Source organism: Tachysurus vachellii, chromosome 5, assembly GCF_030014155.1.
Source record: "Tachysurus vachellii isolate PV-2020 chromosome 5, HZAU_Pvac_v1, whole genome shotgun sequence".
NCBI classification, from domain to species: Eukaryota; Metazoa; Chordata; class Actinopteri; order Siluriformes; family Bagridae; genus Tachysurus; species Tachysurus vachellii.
Genome location: NC_083464.1, coordinates 14,806,090 through 14,827,242, shown reverse-complemented (window position 1 = coordinate 14,827,242; position 21,153 = coordinate 14,806,090). Strand labels below are relative to the sequence as shown.

The 21,153-nt window shown below is 36.4% G+C and overlaps 1 protein-coding gene across 2 annotated transcripts; it reads right to left on the bottom strand.

The window, feature by feature from the left end:
* Window positions 1–11,269: 11,269 nt before the first annotated feature.
* Window positions 11,270–20,639, bottom strand: zdhhc18a (zinc finger DHHC-type palmitoyltransferase 18a). 2 transcript variants are annotated; one of them, XM_060869922.1, is made up of 10 exons: window positions 19,677–20,639; window positions 16,984–17,144; window positions 16,722–16,871; window positions 16,423–16,560; window positions 15,892–15,943; window positions 15,452–15,554; window positions 15,213–15,325; window positions 14,963–15,065; window positions 14,066–14,132; window positions 13,232–13,371 (listed from the first exon to the last, which is right to left on the bottom strand). In XM_060869922.1, the coding sequence occupies exons 1-9, from the start codon at window positions 19,916–19,918 to the stop codon at window positions 14,091–14,093; spliced, it is 1,104 nt and encodes a 367-aa protein (XP_060725905.1). In that variant the 5' UTR covers window positions 19,919–20,639; the 3' UTR covers window positions 13,232–13,371; window positions 14,066–14,090. The 2 variants fall into 2 exon arrangements, with proteins under 2 accessions (XP_060725904.1, XP_060725905.1); XM_060869921.1 differs by lacking the exon at window positions 14,066–14,132 and having other exon boundaries at window positions 11,270–13,371; window positions 19,677–20,638.
* Between the last annotated feature and the right edge of the window lie 514 nt (window positions 20,640–21,153).

Sequence of the window (21,153 nt, the reverse complement as noted above, 5' to 3'; positions counted from 1 at the left end):
GGTAGGTTGTCTTCACACACCATGGTTTTAACCAATTTCAGCATGTAACAGCATCCTTCAGTAGCCAGGCAGTGTGGAAGAAATGGCGCCATCAGTGGCCTGTACAGCTGGAGATACCCAGCATCTTCGTCACAGATCTATTAAAAAAAACATGCCATGTGGCAAGCAGACAGTGTGGGAGAATAATGGCCTGGGCTGTGCTAGAGAACATTGGGAAGACAACAAAAAGTACACACAACATTTTCAACACATCAATAAAATAAAGTACTCTTTATAAAAATAGTCAGCAACTGGATTGAGTGATTTTATAGAACCGAGTGCTCACATCTGTGGTATTTAACCTTTTAAGTCTTTTCCCATCCAGCCAGAAAAAAACATTTCTATCATCATGGATTCACATGTAAACAGTAAAATATATTTACATTTAAAATAAACACAAGATTATTTGCTTTAATTATTGTTGGTAATTGGTTTGGCAGCACTGGTTTCTGTTTGTTTTAATTTATACGTCAGTGTGAGTCTAGTGGGTGGATATAGATTCACCATTATTTGATCAAGCCTTACTCAAAGCTAACACAGCACTTAAAAGATGGCAGCTTTAGTTTTACCTACGTTACAATAATCCACTTCCTAAGCCACTAATCCATGAAACCACTAACCTTATCAGAAGAACAAGTAGTATTATAAAATGTTGATAGAATTATCGATAAAGCTACTATTTAAATATGCTGTTATGAAGTGAAACATGTTACTGATTATTTAATGGCACTTTATTGTAATTACTTATAAAGTAGTTTAGACCACTGGTAGAGCTCTTTTAGGGGATTGAAGAAAGGATTGATATTGTGTTGCCAAATAAAATGGAAATAGCAATGACTAAACAGAACTGAATGTAATGAGAGTGCTCTGCTTGAAACTCATTTACAAGCAGCATTTAAACAGACCATGAGGTTAGTGTGTTGCACATTATGAATTAGAACAGACATCCTTTATTAATTGTGATGTTGAAATCACTTTTATCGTTTATAAGGGTGTGATGACTCAGGAAACCATTTGTTCCATGAGACTAGGAAAAGAAAAATTTGACTCAGTAAGACATCTGTTGGAATAGATGTGGAACATCCAAATGTGTGACTTGTACAATTTGGTTTTAACTGAAATTACATTTTAATTTTTAACAAAAGAAACATTTTACAATACTGCACTATAACTTATTTAACATTACTGAGCAACTGCATACACAAAGTCCCAGTGTCATCTAAAGATTGTCTGCCATCTGCCCTGTACAGTAAAAGCCGGGATTCATTTGTGAAGAGAACACCTCTCCAACGTACCAGACGCCATCAAATGTGAGCATTTGCCCACTCAATTCAGTTACGACGACAAACTGCAGTCAGGTCGAGACCCCGATGAGGACGACGAGCATGCAGATGAGCTTCCCTGAGACGGTTTCTGACAGTTTGTGACAGATTGTTCTTTGTTTATGCAAACCGATTGTTGCAGCAGCTGTCTGGGTCGCTGGTCTCAGATGATCTTGGAGGTGAAGATGCTGGATGTGGACCACACCAGCCCAGGACCTCCACATCCAGCATCCACCTGTGCAATAACCATGCTGTCTAATCAGCATCTTGATATGCTACACCCGTGAGGTGGATGGATTATCTCGGCAAAGGAGAAGTGTTCACTAACACAGATTTAGTCAGATTTGTGAACAATATTTGAGAGAAATAGGCCTTTTGTGTACGTAGAAAAAGTCTTAGAACTTTAAGTTCAATTCATGAAAAATGGGGCAAAAACAAAAATGTTGCATTTATAATTTTGTTCAGTGTAGAAAAAACTTGCTTATTCCTTAACATTTGGAATCAATATCTCAAAAACTTTGGAGTTATTGTGATTGTTTGTCAGACAGTGGGAACACTGACACACTTCCTTCTGCACAATAGAATGATGTGAGGTGAGCTCAAATTAGAGATCAGTAAATAAAGGGTTGTTGCTGATTTGTCCTTGAATAGTAATCCATGAGTTATTGAATACAAGTTGTTGTTGATTATTTTTTAAGAATCTGTGTTGATTACTACGGTGGCCGAGAAGTGCAAAACACATTAACAAATCTGAAAACAAATTAACAAATCCCAAAACACATGAACAAATCCGAAAACACATTAACAAATCCCAAAACACATGAACAAATCCGAAAACACATGAACAAATCCCAAAAAACATTAACAAATCTGAAAACAAATTAACAAATCCCAAAACACATGAACAAATCCCAAAACAAATGAACAAATCCCAAAACAAATGAACAAATCCCAAAACACATTAACAAATCCCAAAACAAATGAACAAATCCTAAAACACATTAACAATTCCGAAAACACAACGACAAGTCAGAAAACACAACGACAAGTCAGAAAACACAACGACAAGTCAGACAACCCAGAAATGGTAGTATATCGTTTTTGAATGGAAACTTACCGATCATCGGACGAGACACCTGTCACTCAAGATATACAGGTATAGAATCTTATGTGTAATGTGTAAAGTTCTCCGTTTAAATATAAGAAAATAACAGAATTAATCCACAGTAATCCATTCCATCCATCCATTCCAACTTTTCCCTGCGGCAGACTGTTGAACTTCATGTATACCTTGAGTGACAGGTGTCTTGTCCAATCACAAACTACACCAACCGCTTCCGGGTTGTCTGAAATGTCGTTGTGTTTTCTGATTTGTTGTGTTTTCTGATTTGTTAATGTGTTTCGTGCACCGATTCAGACAACCCGGAAGCGGTAGGTATAGTTTGTGAATGGAAACTTACCGATCATTGGACAAGAGACCTGTCATTAAAGACGTCCGATGATGGTAAGTTTCCTTTCACAAACTATACCAACCGCTTCCGGGTTGTCTGACTTGTTAATGTGTTTTCGGATTTGTTAATTTGTTTTGGGATTTGTTAATTTGTTTTGGGATTGTTAATGTGTTTTTGGATTTGTTAATTTGTTTTCGGATTTGTTAATTTGTTTTCGGATTTGTTAATTTGCTTTCGGATTTGTTAATTTGTTTTGGGATTTGTTAATTTGTTTTGGGATTGTTAATTTGTTTTGGGATTTGTTCATTTGTTTTGGGATTTGTTCATTTGTTTTGGGATTTGTTAATGTGTTTTCGGATTTGTTAATTTGTTTTGGGATTTGTTAATTTGTTTTGGGATTTGTTAATTTGTTTTGGGATTTGTTAATTTGTTTTCGGATTTGTTAATTTGTTTTCGGATTTGTTAATTTGTTTTGGGATTTGTTCATTTGTTTTGGGATTTGTTAATGTGTTTTCGGATTTGTTAATGTGTTTTCGGATATGATAATTTGTTTTGCACTTCCCGGCCACCGTAGATTACAGTAATGTAGAGTGATAAATGTGATGCTTAATCTGTTCAAAACAAGATACATGGCTACTGAAATGTTCATCAATTCAATTATTTGAAAATAGAGCTCACCAAAAAGTGGAAACAATTGCATTATAAGCAGCCCTGGTGTAAACACTAGCTGTGTGTACAAGAGAAGCTGTGTGCAGTTTATTTTAGGACTTTGCTGTGCTGTGTGCATATTTTGTTCTTCCTAGTGGGACTGGATAGTCTAATATATTTGAGAATGCACACTTGTTAACTTGTATTAGAAATCACGCCTTAGCATTTATGTTGGTTTCATATATCACTGCATTTGGGGTTTCAATAATTTTAATTTGTTCTACACATTAGTGTCTGGAACATATTGTTTCTCTAAAGCCACACAATTTCTGAAAAGCTATGTTTTATAAATGTGACAGTTGTGTAATGCATTATTTGACTCAGATCTATATTTATATTTGATATTAAGGGTTTAAAATAGTAGAGACTACTATTAAAAAAAGCAGGCTTAGACATTTCTATGGCAACACCACTGTTTGGGTGACGTCAATGCGACAGGTTTTTCCTTACTGAAGTGCTCTTAGTCTACCTGTTCTGGTTAGCATTTGATAAGATGCAGGAACTCTTATTTGCCGTCTGACTGTAGCAGCTCAATGTCTGGAATTGCCTTATGTAAACTGAGCCCTACCTGTGACGCAAGTATGCAAAGTCCTCAGCGCCTGTTCAAGAGAAGCCTTACAGTGACAGGCAAACAATGGAAACTAGACATCTCCTTTGCTAAATTACCAGACAACTCTATAACATTTTCTAAAAAGAAGTATCACAAAGTAATTCCATACACTGTAGAGAGGTGGGGGAGCAGGAAGGTGGAGGAGGAAACATCTAATTTACACTCTTTCCTGCATACACAACTTAAAAAATCAAATACACCTAAAAATCATACAAAGGAAGAGCCTAGCCCTAAAAAAAAAATCTGCGAACAAAGCAGAGGGCCTATGCTTTTATCTCTTTCTTACCCTTTCTTGTATTTATTTCTCTTTCGGTTTTTGCATGGTGTCACAGACAACAGGGTGTGTCAAACCCATATGTTTAATCTATCATTACAACTAGATAAAACCTACAAGTGGAGGGCTATAAAAGTATAAATGATTAGATGTTATTTTGCAAATGTCACTTTAAGGTCAATGTTGATTAAATGTGTTGGCACTATCAAAAGAAAGGACTGTAAAATAAATGTTTTGTTAGATAATATTTTTGAAATAATGTAGTCACATTGATTATAAGCCAAGGAAACACTCATTTACTTTCTTTTATATGACAAAAGATCTCTTTAAAACTTTTTTATATGTAAACTTTTTGTAAACATGTGTAAATAACTGATTAACTGACTTTATTATCTATTTTATTCCTTGTCATGTATGTAAATGTTTAGATTAACATACATAGTATTTATTTGAACAAAAAAATAAAAAAAGTAGTGTTTCTGTTATACTTTATAAACCACTTGCAACCAGCTTGTCTGGTACATCATATGCCAGAAAGAGAACATGAAGTCAAATGGCAGTGTCTAAAAAGAATCTCAAAAAGGAATGAAAACCTTTAAGAGTTTTACATTTCTGTCATTGCATTACACTGCTCCTGTATCTTCCTGCCTCAGTAGGGTGATCACTAAATGCCGGAAACAAGAAGCTATTGTATTTGCCTTGGACTACTCTTGTTAGTAAAACATATAACATATGTACATCATATATCAGCATGTAAAACCTTTGATGTATATGTCAGTAACACTGGCACTTCAAATCAGGCATTTGATGAAAGAAAAATGTTCTTCTTATAGAAGCATTATAAAGCTTATAAAGCATTCCATGTGCTTTACTGCCAGAGATCAGTAAAAAAGGCTTCCAGGCTTGAAAAAGGTCGCAGTTGTATAAGGTAATAAAATCCTGCAAAAAGAGCATAGTGGCAGTCATAAAGTCCTCACCGTGACCCATTTTTACCACCCACTGGGGTGAGGCTAATACGAGAGGAAAACAATATGAGAGTATAGCTTATAACAAATTTCACAGCACAGAGCTCAAGTTAAGTGAATAAACAACCATTAAACAAAAGTTGTGGGTTTGACACGCACACTTCCTCATGTGACAGCACATATTTTCAGAAATACAGCAAAGATCAGAATGCTGTCGGAGGCTGAAAGGAATGCACTGTCATTTCTGTGGAGTCAAAAGGGATTCACTGAAGCCTTGCAATGCAGAAATACAGAGTTTCCATTTGGTGTCAACACAAACTCCACTCTGGAAACATTAAGGCACATTAAGGAAGTTTTAAAAATATATATCAATGATGGAATTGCTTTTAAGTAAATTGAGTGCTCTTTGAGGGTTCATTCAAAGCTTCATCATCTTTCCTTGTGTTTATATATGACAATCCAAACATTTTAATACTACAGACCTATGTGATGACCTGTAAGTTAGCAGCTATAGCATGAGTTCCTGTAGCCCACGCTTATGTAGTAGCACGTCTTCGTATTTACTCAAGTTTATTCTCTATGTCCTGTATAAATGACAAAATTTAGCGTAGTGCAACTGATTTCTAAGAAATGACAACTTGAGGATTTAACTGCTGTTTCATTCTGTAAATAATCCTTATTCTTGTTTACAAGTTACAAAACACCTGCATGTCCACTAAGCTCATAGCATGCAAAAAAACAGCATCAGGTACGAAGGTATGAGGAATGTTTATGGGCACAATCTTATCGAGCTTTTTTATAATGGTTGCACAAAAGACTGCATTATCAATAGCCTATCTATTATGTAACAACATAACATGTTTCATGTAACGTGGGGGCTCCTGTAGCTACTGTATTTGTAAATGAGTCCTAAAGATTTTCTTATTTCAGCACAGTATACGGAAAGGTGGCACATACCAACAATAAACAGTTAGGTCACTATTTATCAAGCTGGAGTAAGTGCAGTCCATCAAGCAGCACACACATCAGGAATAACAATCATGTATGATGAACTTTCAACCATGACTGTTGGGAAGTAGGAACTTTTGCACCTGATGTTCATGAATAATTTACTAAATTCAGGGTTTCTTAAAGGCATGGTGTCGCCATAAATTCCGGGTTATACCCCAGAATGATTGAAACCCTTAATTAGAATTAAATTCAGTTCACTTCAAATTTATTTGTATAGTACTTTTAACAATGGACATTGTCTCAAAGAAGATTTACAGAACATACGAAATGTGGCAAAAAGTACAAAAAGATGTACCAGCTCTAGTAGGACTCTCAACACAATTGTTGGAGTTTATATTTATAATTGTTTCTAGCATAACCCTCTAGTGTCACCCAAATAAGGATCGGTGTCCTTTTGAGTCTGGTTCCTCTCAACGTTTCTTCCTCTTCCATCAAAGGGAGTTTTTCCTTGCCAGTCGCTTAGGCTTGCTCATTGGGGATAAATACAAACATGTTTAAATATAAGTATAATATTATTTTTTGTATTATATTAATCTTTGTATAATATTAAATTTCTTGTATTATGTTTATGTTCTGTAACAAAGTATATATAAAATGATAGAATGCATATAGCTCTGCTATATTACAAAAACTGTTCAACTGCAGAAAAAAGCTAAATGTTAGCCAATATTATCGCCTGAATATTTGTCTATTTGTCTTAAAACAAGGCTGAAACCTTCACCTTTGGACAGTATGTTGCGGAATGTGTGGGTGGTCTTTGCAGAAATAAACTTACCCAAGGACCATTCAAAACCTGTGTCTGTGGCTTCTTCATGTCAAGACATGATCAAACAAAGTGCCGATGAATGATTGCAACTTGAAATCAGTCAATATGCCATTTTTAATTTTCAGAGTGGTATATTACAACCTGTGTCGCATTCTTGGTTAAACTATTCTTACTATAACATTTCTGTTTCTGTGGTGAAATGTTCTATGCTCACAAACAGAAAAGAATGTACAAATGTCTTTTAAAGTCTTTCCAGTGCTCTGGGTTAATGCGCCTCACCAGCAGCTTATTAAGTCCATCTGATCTTGGGAATTTGTATGCCGGGAACTGTTAAGTATCTCTACCTTTTATTTTGTATAACTGAGCTTTTGCATGGACACTACTATTTGTAATGCACATGGAGGCTCGTGGACAGAGTGAATGCAAGGGCACAAGATAACTCTTACCTTTAGTTAATCTAATCCTATACCTGCCAGGCTTCAGATCCAATTACAAATGAAGAGCCATTTAGGGCAAGCAGGTCTATCACAGTGGCCTAGTTTTATCCCACATCCTGCCACATACTGCTTAGAAAAAAAACTATTTACAAGATCTCAGAGATAGCAATTGTATTAAATGATGAAGATAATGAGTTGAATTTTAGTGCTACATCTGGAGATCATTGGTGCTGTATTTTGTTTAAGATACCTGACATGCAGCAAAATACATAATCAATGCAATATTGTTTATGAAACTCTAAATATCAGATATTGTAAAATGTTAGCACTATTCTATATTTTAACAAGCTTCAGAGTCACTGACAGAAACGAATATATACTCAAAATAAACTCAAAATAAATTAGCTTTTGTTTTCCGCATTATAGAGGTAATGGAGGAAAAAGCATGTTATTTAGAGAGAATGGAGAAGACCACATGAAGACACAGATCTCTCATCCATGCAGAAAGGAAACCATTAAACAGGTCAGATTTATGCCACAAAAAATAAGGTAATGGGATTTCAATAAAGTCAGACATACTCCCAAAACAGAGCGCAAGGGTGTTTTCACACTCGGCCCATTTCATTGCTCCAAGTGATCTCTGATGAATGACTCAGGACTTTTGTGTAAATTTGAGCATGACAAATGAACTTTGACCCCGCTTAAGTCACCCACAAGCAAACCATACACAAGCAACTACCTTCAGAGGTGGTCTGAGTATGGTTTGTTTATGGTTCATTTTGTTGTCCACTTGATTTGTGCATTGTGAAAACAACATGGTCTTAGTCTACTTCACATTTTTCCTCAAAGATAAAGAAATTTAGAGCTGCTGTACATGCATAGCTCTAGTTTTCTCTCACCTAAGTGAAAAACAACTCAAATGGGTTTCTGTGTGGTCATGTGCTCCCACAACAATGTATGTAATATATGTTGTGTATGCATTTATTTTGGCTTAAAGCAAGAGTTGACTTTGATGGGTTCAACTCTTTTTTTGTTTCGGTTTTGAGCCAAATCATGACATTTCGGCATCATGTGAGGCAAACATTTTGAAATACTCTATACAGTGTGACATAATTTAATATTATAATATTATTACAGTGTAATATAATTATTATAACACGTGCACTGAGATCTCCTCTATAGCAAAATGTCCAGAAAGAGACCTGAGACACCTTCTGAGTCCACATGTATTGTAAAAACCCAAATTATTGACATGTAGTATGGTTCATTCAACATGAACTATATGTGAAAACACCCTGGATCACCCATGGCAGAATAGCAGAGCAAAAACTCCCACAACTCCAAAATTCATTACTATAGTATGTAAATCCCAGTGAGCTCTCTCATCACAAGAATCAGCATTGAGAAAATCACATAACAAAACTGGAGTGTCTTTAGTAAATGAATCGTTACCAGCCAGTTTATTGGGAAAACCTGTCATTGATGCAATTATTCAATCATGTGGCAGCAGCACACAGGTCAAGACCTTCAGTTAATGTTTCCATCAACAAAGTGAGACAAAATCTCAGTGATTTAACTTTGGCATGACTGTTTGTGCCAGACAGCCCGTTCTGACTATTTCAGAAATGGATGATCACACAACAGAATATTTAGAAGAAAAAAAAGCGAGTCTTGACGATTAGTGATGTCAGAGAATGGCCAGTCGGGTTTGAACTGACAAGAGAACTATGATAACTCACTCTTTACAACTGTGGTGAGCAGAACAGCATCTCAGAAAAAACAAAACATTGAAACTTGAAGCAGATGAGCTATAACTGCAGAAGACCAAACCAGGGCCCATAACAATTAGCCAAGAACAGGGATCTGAGGCTAGAGTGATGCACATGCTCATCAATACTGGACAATCAAAAATTGAAAAAATGCTGCCTTCATGCTTGTCAGATAAATCTCAATTGCTGCTGCTATTTATTCAGATGGGATAAGTATCAGCAGCACAAATTTATAGACCCAACCTGTGTAAACAGCTCAGACAGTTGGTGATCACATGCATCCCCTTTATTAAGAATTAAGGCTGTACAAAAGCAAAATAAATCTTATCTAGTATTAGTATGCATTAATGTTAGCATGCATTTCTTCAGAATGTTTCGTGTCAATACAAGATGAGACTTTTATTAGACGTAACTCACTTAAACAGGAAAACAGTTGTTCCTATATCAAGGATGAAACCAAATCTACTGTGCATGTATGATTTCTGTTCATATGATTCAATGACTCAGTTTCTAACTGAATTTTGCTCAAGACTTACACAATAATTGTGCATCCCTCCTTATATAGCACAATGTTTTTCAGTTCATATAGTCTGATTTCAGTTCATATAGTCTAAGTTTCAGTTCATATAGTCTAATCTGGCCATTTTTCTAGTCAGTCACCTAACTGTATTTCTATGTACCTATGCATATTTCTTCTCCAGTATCAAATTTCCGCTGCGTAAAAGGTTTCTAAAGAATGAATCAATGCTTTGCTACACACTATTTTCTTGGTGTTCTCACTTTATTCCCCACACCTGTAAGCTACCTTGGATAAAAAGCGTTATTTAACTTAAAACATTGTAGAAATTAGAGAATGTGGTGCTTCAGCAACATTTGTCAAACTATATTATGACCTAAACAATACATTAAGGTGAAAGCAGTGAATGGGGGTGTCTAACTTAGCCACAGTATATTCTTTTTATTTTTTTAATTCATGTTTGATTACTTAACATTTTGTTTCATGTAAAAACGTGTAACCAGCAATATCCAGCAATATTACCATCTCAGTTTCAGTCAGGTGTTAGCTTCTCAACACTTACAGTAACAAGGTTATTGTGGGACGTCAACCTGCTCACAACAGGTTTAGATAGGTTTCACTTCTGTGAAATCATTAAACTCAAGAAGCTATGTTAATAAGCATGTTAACAATTATACTTATCACAGAATAAATGGCTGAAAAAAAAATACGTAAATGTATAGGACAGGGAGTATACCAGGACCTATGACCTAAGCAAATACATCAACAAGTTTTGGGTTTATGAAATGACTATTATTACAAGGTTTTTAAAAATATTCCTCTCCTTAAAGTCAAATTGTACTGCAGCAACTTTCAAAGCCACTAAGATCTTACATTATATCCTCCCTGCTTCAAATCATCTGCACAACTGATCACTTCTTTCTTTTTACATTTGTTTTTATTATAAAGTAGAAAAACAGACATAGACCAGAGAGAATGAGGAATAAAGACGATTTAAGCATTCCTCTTTTGAAAGTCAAACTGGAACCTGGCAAAGAACCAACACTGTCTGTCTGTTAGTCTCACATAGACAAGCCTGCTACTTAAGAGAGAAGATCTTTATCTTTTCTATATTCATTAAAAAGCAGAACAGCCTGTTTTTGTTGCTCTTTCACTCATCACTTCAGCTAAGACTTAATGAGATGAACTATGCTCAATGGAGCATTAAAATCCCTCAGCAGTGCAGGACAGGAGCACATTAGCACTGAGATTAAGACACACTTCTCTAGAAAGGACAGACTAGTCAGAGTATTTGTTTAAAGTGAAGGATAAATGTGCCATCTAGTGTTAACAATCAGTTCTCAGGAACTTCAAATGAAGCATCAAATTTCAATACAAAACAATACAATACAAGTAAAGGGTTGTAACAAATAAAGCTTACTTTATTACTGTATGCATTTTTTTTTCATCTTTGCTTAATAGCATTTCTTTGCATTTCTCAAATAACAATAGGAATGTAAAAAAATAAATAAAATAAATAAAAGCGACCAGACTACAAATATGATAGGACACGCTGTTAGCTTCACATGACAGAGTAACATGCTCAAATGCAACACATTTAGACAGGTTTTACTTCTATGTAACATTATTTAAACCACCTAGCTGCCAGTTCCTGTTCATTGTGGCAAGTATCTCCTGCAGTAATTCTGTAAGTTCAGCAAGTTGTTTTAAAAAATTATACTCTACATTATTTGTCTGTCTTTTGTTAAATCAACAAATTATTTGCATTCTTCTTATTAACCTATCTTTGAATTTAATACTTCTAGTGTAGTAAAAAGTCTACTAGCCAAAATTACTAAACAATATTAAAAAGTAACTTGTCATCCACCAAAGAAAATCTGTGGATAATGGGGCTCAAACCTGTCTGCATGTGTTCAAAGAACAGATACCAAAACATTTAATGAATTATTTTGTTTACAGAATGAACAGTACAGTCACACACACACACACCCAGTTAAACTTTTGCTGTGCTTTTAAATGAAGCCCATGTTTTCGAGGACAGCTTCACTATATCCGTGTACAATCAATACATAAAAATAGTCTTTTTTTTTCTTCAATATTATGACTAGGACCAGGAACACAGTTTGCAAAGTGAATGTCATACCCTCAGCCTGCTGCTTTAAGCCAACCACATGCTGTAAAGTTTTGCTTCATTAATATATCCTTCAAAATAAAAGGTACAACTCTTCCACCCAATCTCTGATACTGACAGTAATATTGGAGCATCGCATCAGTTTGTGTAACTACTCCTGTGTTGAGGATAAAGGTTTGAATTCCACATCCTAGTCAGTTCTGAAATAACTGATCCATAATTTACCATCAACACACCCATAAATAACCTTTACCCCTCTCATGATACATGAACACTCATTTACTCATGAAGTAATCATCTACCAGTTCCTCTGGGATTTCATGATTTTGTGATCACAGTATTTGTGACTTCATCACAATGCAGATTCGGCCAAAGCCTCTTAGATGTGTGTGCATCAAACATGAGTACAGCCCATAGAAATTAAGTGTCTTCACTTAAAGTAGTTCAAAAGAAAAATCTAAATTTGTCAACAACAAAAAAAGTATTTTTGCCTGCAACAAATCCCAAAAAAAAAAAACGTAATCCTGGAGGAACTGGTTTACAAAATAAACTGGATTTATTCCCCATCCCCTTCTAAATCATAGCTCATAATGGTTAGATATTTGAGGTCTGTTTGGGTTGCACATTTCAGGAGACGTCCCATACACAACTCTGAACTTTAAACAAAAGTTACTGCTATGAATGGAAGTCAGTGGGTAATTCTTAAATATAACTCGAAGCCTAGTGGAACACCAAACACAGCTGTGCACAGTGTGGAGAGAACAGGAAATGACCCTTTTGTGTCACACGTGTATTGTGCTTCCCAATATTCCCACTCAGCAGATGGAACAGAGAACAATAATTAATCCTAAATAAATCTTTTGTTTAAAAGATTTGTCAAACAAATCTTGGGTCCAATGGGTGTTTTTCCACTGTTAAGAGACAGTATGACTCCTGAGAACTTCCTGAGTGAAATGCCATCTGTCACGTTTTCTCAGTTAGTGAATGGGGGTCAGGTGCTCTCCTTGTATACTGGGGCTGGTTCTTGTGCCATCAGGTCAGTGGGAGCAATCCCATGTCAGAGGTATCACTGAGAATGACAGAACCATGGCTACCAGAATAGAGTGAACGATGGAAGCTAAGTATCTGAGCATCCAATGTGAATTTTTCACTCATTTGCTGAGGGCAGCTCTCGTCCTTCGGATGGTGCTCCTGTCTTCCACAGCAGATGGTAGAAGGCCTACCAGATGGAGACTTGAGAGAGTTTGAGACAGTAATTAGCAGATTCTCCTGGGTCACTGGTGTGGTCTTGGTTGTAGCTGAACTGCAGCTGCTCTGGATCATTGAGGAGTGAGAAACTGACTCCAATAGCTCCTTGGCACACTGTGTGCACTGTATTCAGCAAAGCAGGGTGGAAGAGGGAAGGAGAAACATTTTTTATATTGTTCAATGACCACAACAAAACAGGCACTAAAAACTGGAGCAGACATCATGGTAAGGATGAGCTTAGTTTCACTCTTTAGTACAATACAAAATGGTACAACAGTTTCCCTAGGGAAGTAAGGTCACTAAGGAATGAAAAGATGACCTATTTACGTTAGCCGAAGCAACCAACATATGAGGGCATGAAGGAAAGCAATACAAGTATAAGCTGCAAAACCCAAATGGCCCTGCCAATAGAAAAATAGAGAACAAAGAGTAAAGGTACAGAATGCAAGTACTTGAGGAAAATTAGTATTATGAAACTGGGTGTGCCTGTGAGTATCAGATGAAGTAAAAAGCATAGGTAGGTGTGCAGACATGGAACAGAAGAAAAAAGGCCGGTCCCTGCAGGATGCTCCTGTTTGCTATTTCATCTTCATGTAGGCTTAAGCAATGTGAAAATGTTAGTTTGAGAAAAATCTTTGTGCTGAACACATACAATGACACAGAAGCTACGGATGGAGATTCAGAGTTAGTGGACAGACAGCTAAACATGATGAGAGAGGATGCTGAAATGAGCTTCAAACATGAGAAATGATGGTTAAGACATGAGGGAGGAAGATGGTGACAGTTACATGCAGAAATGCTTGTAACACAATCTTACCATCCAGACTCAGTTCTGCCAAGCATCAGGCAGTGCATGAGATGGCAAATTCCTGACAGTTCCCTTCCTGTTGAAATCAGCTCATTATATCACAAACTGCAAAGTATAAAAATCTAATCACGATGTCCAAAAAGTGAAAGGTACATTTTTGGTACTGTGGTAACCAAGTAGTAAAACTGTATTGTGATTGAAATGACAACAGACATGTAATTTGGTGGAGTTGAAAATATATTAAATGGAAACCACCACAAAGAAATCTTAAACTGAATTGGATTTTATAAATAAAAACTAAAATTAAAGAGAACATAATCATCCTGAAATGAGTAAAAGTCATTTACTTTCCACAAAAGTTAATTAAATTTACTGAACAGTGTAACTCGCAGGAGCCAAAACTTTAGCCTTATACATTCTACATATACAGCCTACACAATTACATTAAATTCTGTTTGGTGGAAAAAATCCTTAAAGATATTTGACAGTTGTTAATAAGTTGCCTATGATGAGCTGCGACTAAGTCACAAGTACAGTTACTTGATTAGATACAACATCCAAAGTCAGAAAATAACTGATATTTTCTGAACAGAGACATGTAACTATATGATATTCTTTTTTTTATGTACAGACAAGCACCATTTGTACATGACCTTATGAATTTATATACCGTTAATAAAGAGGAAGAGCTTTTTTGGTGTGTAGTTTTATAATGCAGGCAGAGAATTTGAGTTACTTTTTTGGTAAATAATATTTTTCCTAAACCTGGACCAGATAAATAAAATACATTATTGATTGACTTTTTTTTTTTTTTATTGACACTCATTATCAAGAAGAAGCGTTTAGAAGACTGACGTGCAAGGAGACAACAGAGTCTGAGGTACAGCCAATAGATGGCACTCCTACCATGTTGATGTCGTTCTTTGTCATAAAAGGATGAAGCTCAGTTTCAGATGTCACTGTTTGAGGGATGACATCTGGAGGTAAAAACCCTCTTCTGTCAATCAAGCTGAAAAACATCATCACACTAATGTTAGCATATGACTGACTTGAATGATATAAAGTGTTGTAACATTGTATTAATACTAATGGAAAAATATTGGTGGTTTTTAACAACAATAACTATTATTCTCGATTATTCTAGGACTGTACTGACCTGGGAGGCATTGGACCACACAGCACAACACAGCAGTTAGTGAAGATGCTGTTAAAGCTGTAAGGGTTCCCAGATTCTTCCACACCTCTTTTACTTGACCAAGAGCCCTTAATCTGAGAAGGATTGGTAAAAAAAATTTTTTAGTGTCAGTTCAAGATTTTACGTTAAACTGTATTCAGGAGAAAGTGTGTTTTTGTACCAAATATTGTACAGTATTACATTGTTTTGACAACACGTACATCTTCATTTGTTGTGAGGTTCGAAGCCACCAAGTAGGTATGGAAACCAGACAGTCCCAGGATAGACCAGATGGAGAAGAAACAAACAACCAGTTCCACAACATTACCAGAGGGTTAAGGTTTAGCACTGATATAAGATATTCATTTCCTAAATAAATTGCGTTGCATCCCTGATTATCTAAGCAGAAATTATAATACTCAACTAAAATTTTTTTTATAAACACACATAAAACTCAAACTCATGTAAAAACAGGTATGCTATGATGCCTGATGTGAGTGGTATTATTGTATTAACTGTATTTGTAATGTATTAACTGTACAGCCCAAAGAAATGACAATCAATTAGGGTTGAACAGGATTAGGATCAGAAGAAGACACAGAAGGCTAAAGGTGAAATCAGTCATAGCCCTAAAAACAAGACATTGAGACGGAAAGGATATCTGGCTGGACTCTCCTGTAAGGCTTGTACGAAGCCTTTTCCACCCTGTGATCCTGTAGACAAAATTTTACAAGCAGATTTCACACTGAATACAGCCCTTGCCCAAAATTGATTTTTTTTATATAAATATACCCTCAAACAAAGAAGCAGTTACTGTGGTAACATTTGCATGTTATGTTTTGTGAACAAGTATTGCTTTCATTTCCCTATAAAACCCAACACATGTTCCCTAATGCCTTTGCTTCTCATGTGCGTAAGCAATCTGGTATCTGGTTGTATGAGGACAAGCTGCATGGAAGAAAACTACCACCAAGTAAATTACTGTACAAGTTCTAGTGCTTAACATCTTATGTCCTTATCGTGTTATTACGTACATAGTTTTCAGATTGAGGGTGAATAATGCATTAGAAAACTCCAACATAACAACTGCTAACTGCTCATTCAAATATGACAATACATTAATACTGTAGTACAAAATCATTTTCAATAGTATTTGTTGAGATCAGCTCACAGTATTTGGTACTTGACTTACGTAAAGTGAGGTGCGTGATCACACATCCAAAGATGAAGGAGGTAAGAAAAGACAACGAAACTATGAAAGTATAGAAAAAGCGGTAGTTGCGCTTGCCAACACAATTCCCCACCCACGGGCAATGGTGATCAAAGCGCTCTGTATGGGGAACATATGCACAAGTCATAGCATCATAATTAAAACAATGTTCACATAAAATTCTTGGTAACTGTTCTGATTGGTTCAATTAGATTTCATAGTAAAAACCATTCTCTGTCTTACCATCACCATAAAATTACAGACTAAAATGAGAGCCTCACCTACACAGTTGTCACACAGACTACAGTGGGAGGTACGAGGTGGACGGAACATCTTGCAGGTGAAACAGTATTTGAGTTTGACCAGCTGTCCGTTAATAAGGATCTCTTTAGTCCGGGGCGGGGGTCGGTATGTAGCTGACCCACAATTATCTAAGAATGCAAACAGTATATTAGAGGAACGCATAAAATGGAAAACCAGTTCAACCAGTTCAAACCTCCCGTTTTACATTTAAAACTAAAATACAAAACATAACTGTTTTACCTATTTGGCGCTCAATGTCAGCAGCCTCCTCTGGTAAAGCCCTGGGTAAGATCCCTGGATCTGTAAAACTGGTGCGAAGAAGGGTGATGATCACAAAGAGAAAAAGCACTCCAGCAATCACTGGGATGCAAATGGTGAGGTGAGCCACCAGAAAAGGACAACTGTAGGAAAAGAAATGAAAAAACTGTAATTGCTTAACAGTTGCTCCACAAACTGATGAACATATTAACCATCATGGCAAATGCAGTTTCATTCCACGGTGAACAGTGTCAGTATGAGGCAAAACGTATGCTCTGGAACCAATATGTATAAAACAACCAAAATTATATTAAATTCAGCTTTGGTAGTTTTTGATGGTTGTTCTAAAGTTACCGGTGATAAGCTGCTAATAAGCTACCTAGAAATAACAACAAATAAATAATGAAAAACAAACACACAGGTCATTTAATTTTTACAGAATTTCATATACAGTACCCAATTTTGTTATTCCTATGCACAGAGTTTTCATTCCTTGATATTTACATCTACATGTGTTTAACAACTAGGCCTTTATCTGCAATCAAAAATATTAGAACAATGTCAAATAGCTTTTGTCATTTCAACAACATAGCTGATGCATTACATAGTGAATTAAACAATGTTCCTCGAAGACCCAAGAACAACATAAATGCAGATGGCTATTAAAACAATTATAACACAAATCTAATGGAAACTAAACCATCACAAAGTTCTTGTGTAAAGTGCAAAGTGCCATGGTGTAAAATCAGAGGGCCAGACTGGAGTTCACAAAAAAGTTGATGAGCTTTGATGAGCCACATAAGTTCTGAAACCAATATAAACCTCCAAAGTGATGGAAAGACCAAATGCAGCAAAACCTCATCAGTAAAGCATGGTGGTGGTAGTGTAGTAATAGCTGCTTGAATTCAGAGGTCTATAAAAAAATTCTATCTGCCAATTTACAGAGAAATGGATCCAATCTAATTGGGAGGAACTTTATCATGCAGCAAGACAATGGCCTAAAAACGCTCTGCCAACAGAACAAAGCACGAGGCGAGGCGAGGAGAGAAGAAACAGAACGCAGAGAATGAGTTTGGTGACATCAAAAAGTCACAATGCCTTTATTTGCCAGCTGGGAATAAGAATTCAAATATTAAGTGCTATTTACTTTAAGGTATTTATCTGTTTGTCAACTTTTTCTCACCCAAACATGCACCGTTCTTAAGTAGCTGTAGTAAATGTAGATGCAAGTATCAGAATTTCGGCTTTCATTTCGAATCATTACATTCATCTATTGATTTCAAACCCAAATGTCTACAGCAAAAATATGAGAATTGGCCTTGGCATTCCAATACCCTCAGAGGTGACTGGGAGAGTACAGCCACTTGATTACAGATACAAATTAAGTCACAGGATAACATTTTGCTAAAGGGAGACACCTGTAATTATATGATTCATTTCTTTTTCTTCAGTTCTGACAAGCAATACATATGATTAAGCTTGTAAATATATGTAATCTTGCAAAACATTGGTTGTTTCTTTCTGCTCATAAAAATCCAGATATTTACTAAAAAATAAATAAATAAATAAAAAGTTTCATCATAACAGACTTGCCATGTTCTTTTTCCTCCTAATTTCAACTGTATAATGAAATATGGATCATTCTGAAATGTTTTGAGGTGTGCATGTAGCTCTGCTGCCCCACAGCATGCTCAGGTTTCTCACATGTCCTAAGCTCAGGTTTCTCTCTGTGTGAACTTCTATGTAGTTTTTTCCTGCACGGGTTTCCTGCGAGTCCTCCAATCTACCAAAAGCATGTCAGTAGGTGGACTGGTTATACTAAATCACCCCAGGGTGTGAATGTGTTTATGCATGGTGCACTTTAACAGATACTGTATTCCTGCTTCATGCTCATGATCCTTGCATAGGCTTCTGATTTAATACAACCCTGACCAGGAAGAAGGGACTGGAGTGAAGGGGTTTACAATATTTGCATCTTTGGTCTACATTGCACTGGTCACAGGATAATTTTTTTTTCCGATTTTCTGATTAGGAAGTAAGCTAAGTCTACAGAATAAAATGTGTTATTTCAATATGACATCTGAGATGAAGCAGAAACATTATGGTGGTGTTACAAGTCAAGAGTCAAAAGTCAAGAAGCTTTTATTGGCATTTCAACCATATATAGCTGTTTCAGTACACACAGTGAAATGAGACAACGTTTCTCCAGGACCATGGTGCTACAGAAACAAAGACAGAGCTAAGGCCTTAGTAAATTAGACCTAGTCACATAAACTGCATCTGTGAAACCTGGTGCAAACAGTGCAGGACAAAAGACTAAAAGACAGTTCAGGACAAAAGACTAAAAGACAGTTCAGGACAAAAGACAGTGCAAACAAAAAATACAAGACAATACACAAAAGACAATAAACAGAAACAGCACCAACCAGTGAAAATACTGTATGTTCAAACAATATTACGTGTGCAGAAGTACTGAATTAACACATTCAGTTATAGCAGCAGTTACATGAGATGTTGTAAAGTATTTTGCAAAACAGAAAAAACAGCATGTAAACAGTTTGATATGATGGTGCTGTAGACATGGATGTAAGTTGGAAGAGTGTGTATTTGGTGTGTGTACGACAGTATTGATACAAACAGCAAAAATGACAATGTGAAACGACTTTAGTACTCACTCAAATATGAAGAATAGGGTGGAGGTGAGGACAATAAGGCTGAGGGTCAACGGCAGCACACCACACTGACGGGCCACGACGATGCGTCCGTTACAGTAGAAGCGGTTTTTCCCAGGAAACACTTCCCATTTTCTCTTCGGATGAGGAAGCTCTTTTCTTGGAAGTGGCAGAGTGGAAGCTGGTGTGGATCCCGGGGTTCCCAGTGCTCTGGGGTCAATTTGTTGGTATTCACAGTTTTTCATTGTAAGCGATTGTGACCAGTGAGTTCACGACTTCAGCAAGCAAAATGGTTATTTTGAGTATAAATTGGAGTAAATAAAGGGACGTGTGTAACGCCCAATAATAATATTGTCTTGATCACCTGAACACAACCTCGCTGACTAACACCGTTATATGATATAACTAACGTCAAATAATCCTTCTTTAGTGATATATAAATGATATGTAAAGTCTTGGTTTATACAAAATTGTTACTATACACACAGTTTAACGGCAGAAACACAAGACAGACGTCAGTAAACTAGTAAAGATGACTAGCCCGACTAGCCGATTAGTTAGCACTCGTATGCTAAGGCGTTGTAGGTCTTTATGACGGTATTTAATGTCTGAATTAAATCACGCTAATTAATTTCTGTCCCTTTACATTACCTTATTATAACGTACTTATTACATGCTGGGTTTATTGTCACTAGAAAGCAAGAAGCCTGCAGTTAGCAACAAGGCTAATTAGCTAAACCAGTTAGCTATGCTAAGCTAATACTTGGTGTTTGAGCACATTCAGACGCTACCAGTAGACGGTCAAGCATTTCGATCTCCAATAGCGAGCCTTTGTTGTGCCAGAGTTCTGTCTGTAAGGACTGACACGGGTTACGCTTTAAATTTATTGTAAAACAAACCCTTGTTTTTAACACAAGCTTGGTTAACTTCCTAGACGAGACGTCTGATTGGCCAAATTAAGGCCCACCTCCTCCATGTCTGACCAATAAGGTGACGGCTCTCAGATCAGTGGGCGGTACCATAAGTCATTTTGATTCAATTGATTAAAGTAATTCAGACTATAAACTATTTTAGAAATGAAAATAGTGAAAATGAGAGACAACACAGTGAAATGAGATAACGTTTCTCCAGGACCATGGTGCTACATAGAACAAAGACAGAGCTAAGGACTTAGTAAGTTAGTCCTATAGTCACATAAACTGCATCTGTGCAACCTGGTGCAAACAGTGCAGGACAAAAGACAAAAAAGACAGTGGAGGACAAGACAAAAAGACAGAAAGACAGTGCAGGACAAGACAGGAAGACAGTGCAGGACAAGACAAAAAGACAGAAAGACAGTGCAGGACAAGACAAAAAGACAGAAAGACAGTGCAGGACAAGACAAAAAAGACAGGAAGACAGTGCAGGACAAGACAAAAAGACAGGAAGACAGTGCAGGACAAGACAAAAAGACAGGAAGACAGTGCAGGACAAGACAAAA